The 6,195-nt window shown below is 53.8% G+C and overlaps 1 protein-coding gene across 8 annotated transcripts in view; it reads left to right on the top strand.

Moving 5' to 3' along the window:
* The window catches only part of FMNL2 (formin like 2), a 114,686-nt gene extending 109,695 nt beyond the window's left edge, over window positions 1–4,991 (top strand). For 2 of the 8 annotated variants that reach the window (XM_066190475.1, XM_066190480.1), the window contains 2 exons: window positions 767–901; window positions 3,203–3,289. In XM_066190475.1, coding sequence (XP_066046572.1) covers window positions 767–858 — 92 coding nt within the window. In that variant the 3' untranslated portion in view covers window positions 859–901; window positions 3,203–3,289. Of the gene's footprint in view, window positions 1–766; window positions 902–1,905; window positions 3,182–3,202 lie in introns of those variants that run through there. The other 6 variants (XM_066190473.1, XM_066190479.1, XM_066190474.1 and 3 more) reach the window with 5 other exon arrangements.
* The last annotated feature ends 1,204 nt before the right edge of the window (window positions 4,992–6,195 follow it).

Consider the following 6,195-nt stretch of genomic DNA (forward strand, 5'->3'; position numbering starts at 1 on the left):
GGCAGACGCCCTCCCCTCTGGATAAAAAACCATCCAGGGTGCCAGGCTCCGGTTAAACATTCCCTGTGCTCTTGTGCCTGGGTTTGCCCATTCTGGGGCCTCAAGCCACCGAGGAGGAAAGGTCAGGAAGGAGCAGGGTCACCTCCGCATGCCTGCGGGTCTCCCGTGAATCCTGCACCTCCCCATCCTTGCTCCAGGGCAAGGTGCACGGGGCTTGGAGCAGCCGGGGACAGCGGAAGGTGTCCCTGCCATGGCAGGGGTGGGACGGGATGGGATTTAAGGGCCCTTCCAACCCAAATCACCCCAAACACCGAGGCAGCACACCTGGAAGCAAGTTCTTCGAGGGAGTGATTTTCATTAGAGGGGGAATGGCTTCAAGACGATGGAAAGATCAGGGATTGGGAATTCCTGGCTGGGAGGGTGGCGAGGTCCTGGCACAGGGGGCCCAGAGAAGCTGTGGCTGCCCCTGGATCCCTGAAGTGTCCCAGGCCAGGCTGGACAGGGCTTGGAGCAGCCTGGCACAGTGGGAAGGCGTCCCGGCCCATGGCAGGGCTGGGATGAGTTTTAGGTCCCTCCCATCCCAACCCAGGCTGGGATTCCACGAGTGGCTGGAACATCTCCCGAACCCTCCCAAGCGGCTCGCCCAAGGCCAGCGAGGAGCGGGCTGGAGCGTGTCCCCGCGTCCCCGGTGGGAGCGCCGGGCTGTGCCCCGGCGCGGGGCGGTGCTGACCTGGGTTTGTGTGTGGCTGTTGTTGTTCCCATGCAGTGCTGAAGACGGTGCCCTTCACCGCCCGAAGCGCCAAGCGCGGCTCTCGCTTCTTCTGCGACCCCGTTGTCCCCGAGGAATTCCATTACTAAACCCTCCCTCTTTCACACCTGCCGCTCTTAGAAAACCAGGAAGGTCGCTGTCGGCTTTTTGCCACTTGGTTTGTGTGGATCTGGGCCAGGAGTCTGTGACTGTGGAGTGTGTGGTGGTGTCCGGCGTCCTCCTGATGTAGTGGTGTCCCCTCTGTTGCGTGTCCTCTTCATCCCATCCCATCCCATCCCATCCCATCCCATGGGGCTGTGCTTGTTGTCCCACGGATCAGCCAGGTGGGAGTCACCGGCATGAGGCTCCTGCCGTGCAAGGACTGAGGAGCCCAGGCTCACTTGGCTTGTGGTCACCTCGGGGGTGCCGTGCATGTGGAATTCCGGCCTGCATGGAGCTTGGGAACGGCCTCGGGGGTGGCTTCTGGCTCGGGAATAACACCCACGGCGTGCTTTAGGGTTCCTAACCAGCATGGTCAGCTGCACGGGGTAAAACCTCTCCTTGCTCGGTCACGTCCGTGTTTAACTCTCCTGTTCCGTCTCAGTTCCGTGCCAGCTTTGTTTCATGCGATCAGGAGTTCTCCCTGAGCCTGGACTCTGTGCGCGGTGCACGGAGCGGGGCTGGGAATCGTGGGGATACAGGGGCAGAACCACCAGAGCGGTGCAAACCTGACACGGAACCGAGCGGTTGGCACCGTGGCGTCCCCGACCCCGCATGGCCCCGGGCACTGCTGTCCTCCTCAAGGACCCAGCTTAAGAAGCCAGCAGCGCTCCTTCCCGTGTCGCCCGTGTAACTCCATCCGTGCTGCCAGTAAACCCACAAACTAACCCACCCCACGCTTCTCTGCTCGTCGGGCTGCTCTCTTCTCTTGCTGGAGCCAACCTTCAAAGCAGCTTGGAACTGGCGTAGGCCTCGGCCTCCTGTCCCTCCTGCCCTGTCCAACCCCTCCTGCTCTCTGCCCGGGAGGTTGGAACACTGACTTGCTCTTCATTCTCCATCCCGTTTTTTTACTTAACCATCATTTTTTTGTGTTCTGTTTTTTTTTCTCTGTTTGTTGTGTTTTTGTTTTTTTTTTTTTTTTTTTTCTGTCTGTTTAGCCCTAAAGAAGAATAATATCACTAAATTTCCCAATGTTCACTCGAGGGTAAGGATTTCTTCCAGCACAGCCGTGGTGGAGGATTCCCAGAGCTGGCAAGCATCACTTTTTACTTGGCTTCCTCCTCTCTCTCTGTGCCAGGCAGCTGGTGGTAGATGTGGCTGAGCTAATACTGGTGAGACCCTCGAGGCCAGTTGAGACCCAGATCCTTGGTTTTCACCTCTGGAGGTGCAGGGATCCACGGGATGTTGGCCGCTGACCATCATCGCGCTGTTTTGGCCACTTGTCCTCAAGCTGAGCCCAAAACAGTCTTGTCCCCAAGTGCTCTTGGTTGGTGGCCATCTTCACGCTCCATTTTGGCCGTTTGAATTCGAGTTGAGCCCAAAATAACTTTGTCCCCAGGTGTTGGTGACCACCATCACGCTCCTCTTTGGCCATTTCAAGTCCAGCCCCAAATGGGTTTGTCCCCAGGCGTGGCAGCCCCACAGTTGGGTTCTGCATGAGGTGGACAATCTCCAGCTGTGGAGAGGGGAGAGCTGAGAAGTTTGGGAGTTCTTTGTAACCCCCAAGACAAGTTATCCAGGAGATCTGAGGGATTTGCCCAGTCCAACAGAAATTTTTTTTGGCCAGGAGACCAATATTTGAACTGCAATTGTCTTCAGCGCTTGTTCTGCTGGAGGTGCACATGTGACACCTCTGGTGGGCTTCCACCATCACGTCCATCAGCCTTCTCCCTCTTCCATCCATCCATCCATCCATCCATCCATCCATCCATCCCATGCTCAGTGTTCCCTCCCGAGCTCTCCCCTCCCTTTGGCTGATGAAGCATCGCTCCAGCCACGGACAGCAGCTGGAGAATCCCAACCCAGCGCCAGCTGCTTCCCCCAGGGCACCTCTGGTAGCCCTCGGAGGTCCTTGCCAAGCTGAACGCCTCCCATGAACCCCCGCTCAACGGGATTGTAGGGATCCTAAACCCATCCCGGTGGGCTCGTGCGCCTGCCGCGAGGAACACCCTCCGGCGTTGGAGGGAGCGTGGGAACGCCTCAGAGCACCTCCCTGGGGTCCCCGCGGCCTTCGTGAGGGGACATTCCCGTGGTCCCCGCAGCGCCCCGATCCCACCAGTATTACCCGGCCGCTGGGGCGCGTAGTTGGGGGGCACGTCCGTCCTTCCCCGCGCCCTTCCCTGCTCCCGTCCTCTTCCACAAGCTGCTTTGACTGGCTTCCAGCGGGGCTCTCTGTGCTGCTGTGCCGCGTGTCCGCGCGTCCTCGTGTCCGCGCTGACGGGCGGCTCCCCGCAGATCTCCGGAACCAGCCGTACCGCCGCGCCGACGCGCTGAGGAGGAGCGTCCGTCGCCGCTTCGACGAGCACGGGCTGCGCTCCAACGGCGCCGAGCTGGCCATGTGAGCCGAGCCGCGGCCCACGGCGCCTTTTCCAGGGGGAGACGGACCTTCGCGAGGCCTGCCGGCTCTCCGCGCCCAAGTGCCTGAAATGGAAGTTCCCGCCGCGCCGGAGCCGAGCAATAGGATTTGGGATTGTTGGGTTTCTCTGGAGGCCGAGAGTCGCGCTCTCGCTGTCTCTGTCTCTCTCTCTCTCTCTCTCTCTGTGCAGGATTTGTAACCAAAATGTAAAATAACGGGGGGTTGGTTTGGTGGGGGGGGAGGTTGGGGTGGTGAGAGCAAGGGCTCCTCCTGTGGGCCTGACTGGCTGGAAACTGGGAATACTGGGAATACTGGGAAGAATACTGGGATGTGCTGGGCTTTTAATGCTGGCCCAGCCTTCAGCTGCGCTTAACGGCTCTTTTTTAATTAAAACTACAAACAAGAGACATTTAAGGGCTTTCTGGACGTGGAATTAAACCAATCCCAAGGAACAGCCCAGCCCTTTTCCCAGCCCGTGGAATGTGGGGCCGCAGTCCCGGGGACGGGGATGGAGCAGGAGGTCTCCCCCACCGCAAGGTGGGGCTTTGGCTGGGGGGCCAAGGCAGGCAGCGTTGGGGTAACAGCTTATTTATTAATTAGCACTAAGCAATTAACACCCAGTAATCAGTATTAGGCTCTGAGGACCGCTGCAGTCCAGTTCCTGGGCACTGGAAGCCAGGGGGATTCCAAGGCTGCTCCGAGACACTCCCGCTCGGATTCATTCCCTGCTGAGGCTCCTGGGGAAGGGGAGCCCAGCCGAAAATTCCCGGGAGCTTTGAGGTTGTCCATGGCATTTTTTTCCAGGCCTAAAAAAGGACCACGGAGCTGGACTGAGGAGAAATTTGTCCTTCCCAAAATCCCGTTTGGCTTCCAGCTTCCCCCGCCTGGGCTCGTCCATCTGCTCATTGTAAAATTTCTTGTATAGTATTTAACCACCGAGTTTTTCTTTGCCCTTTTCCATTGTGCTCCTGTGAACCACTGGTGAAGGTCCCTGGTTTTGGTTGGTTTTTTTTTGGTTTTTTTGTTTTTTTTCTCCTCGGATAACGTGTAGTTATATGATAATCTGTTTTTAAATGTACAGATATTTTGCTACAAAATTGGTGCAGTTTTTTATGGTTTTTACACTTTCTCCCCTCCCCACTCTAGCCTCTGGGTAATATTGTAAATATTGTTTAAAAGGAAATAAATGCATCAAGCCTGTGCTATACAATCTTGAATGTTATTTTAACTTATAGTTTTTTGTTTTTATATTTAACTGAAAGGACAGTTCGGGACTCCAGAGTTGCCACATTGACCAACTTCCAGGATTTTTTTTTTTTCCTTGAGAAACTGCCGAGTTTTGCATTTACAGCACTGTGTACTTGACCTGCTAAAGAGAACATGCCACTGTTGGAACCGAGAGTTCGGATCAAAGCAAATTGGATCATTGGGATTTCGGAGTTCCAGCACTCGCTGGGGTACGGGCACTAAATCTCATTTGCTTCAGCTCAAAGGTGTTTTTTTAATGAAAGCTAAAAATGAAAGCCAAGCCGGCATGTTCTCTTTAATATTTTTCTAGTCATAGATCTGCTTCTTTAGGCAAGATTAGAAATGTTTTCTAAAGCAGTTCACGTTCTTTTCCCGGTCTGTTCCTGCCATAAAATCAAATAAACTATTTACACTACTACACTGAAAGCCAGAGGGGTTTTTTTTGGGGTCACTTTTACCTGTTTTGTTCCCCCCAGACACGGTGGCATTTGATAGGTGAACACCTGGAGCGTCAAATTATTCTTTGGTTATTCTGGAAGAGGCTGAGGGAAGAAATTTGGGGTGGGGATGTTCCTGGGAGACACCTGGACCAGCTCCAGGAGAGAAGTAAATGGGGATTAATATTTGCACTCAATCCAAATATTTAAAGCCTGAACAACTTGAATTTTAATACCAATTTTCATTTTTTTTAAAGGGTTTAATCAAATTATTCTGAGGGGGGAGAGGGCCAGGATTAACCAGCACAGCCAAGGTTTCAACACCGCTGGACACGGTGAAAAATCATCCCAAATCATCCAAGAATTGATTAAAAAGAATCAGTTCGGCTGAAATTCCTTCCAGTTTCCAGGTGGGAATGCAGAGGTTGAGCTGTTGGCTGTGCTGGAGCTGCCACAGGGGGGAAAACAAAAAAATGGGGCTGGGAAATGAGAAAGAAGAGGAAAACACCAAAACAAAAACTGGAAAAATAAACCTGAACTCAATTCCCTGGAAAACTCAATCCTGCTTTGCTTGGTTTAAAAGCAGGCTCAGCTTCAGCTGAGTTTTCTTCCTGCAAACTGAATTAAGATGTTAGGAAAACCCCACCATCGGAATAATTGACAGTCCCGGTTTTTTCTGTTGAATGGAATAATAAAGGCAAACCTTTCAAGGGTGGTATTCCCTTGGGAACAGCTTTTTCCTTGGATTTGTGTGGAATGAAGAGCACACACCCTCAGGACCTGTGGGACTCTAAATCCTTCTCCCAGCTCCATGCCGGACTCCAGGACCCGCTGGGCCGTTCCCACTTGGAGCGTTCCCATTTTGGGATATAAATCCAGAGAAATGGGTGACAGGACAGCAAAGCAAACCTGGCTGATTTTTCAGTCCTGGAGCAGCAATTATCCCGTCCTTCCTTGGGAGAGCCACTTGGAGCAGGGAAAAACCAGGAATATCCTCCCTGCCACTGCTTCCAAGCTGCATTTCCACACCTAACACCCCGTGGATGCCAGAAATCCCCCCAAGGCATGGCTGATCAAATCCAGGTGACCCTTCAAAGGGAAACGGCGGGATTGGGATGTGCTTTCCCAGCCCAAACCATCCCAGAAAATCCCAAAAGATCCCAGGGAAAAAAATGGTGAAAACCTCC

Source organism: Chamaea fasciata, unplaced genomic scaffold, assembly GCF_029207755.1.
Source record: "Chamaea fasciata isolate MVZ Bird 193981 ecotype frontalis unplaced genomic scaffold, bChaFas1.0.hap1 SCAF_8, whole genome shotgun sequence".
Lineage (NCBI taxonomy): Eukaryota > Metazoa > Chordata > Aves > Passeriformes > Sylviidae > Chamaea > Chamaea fasciata.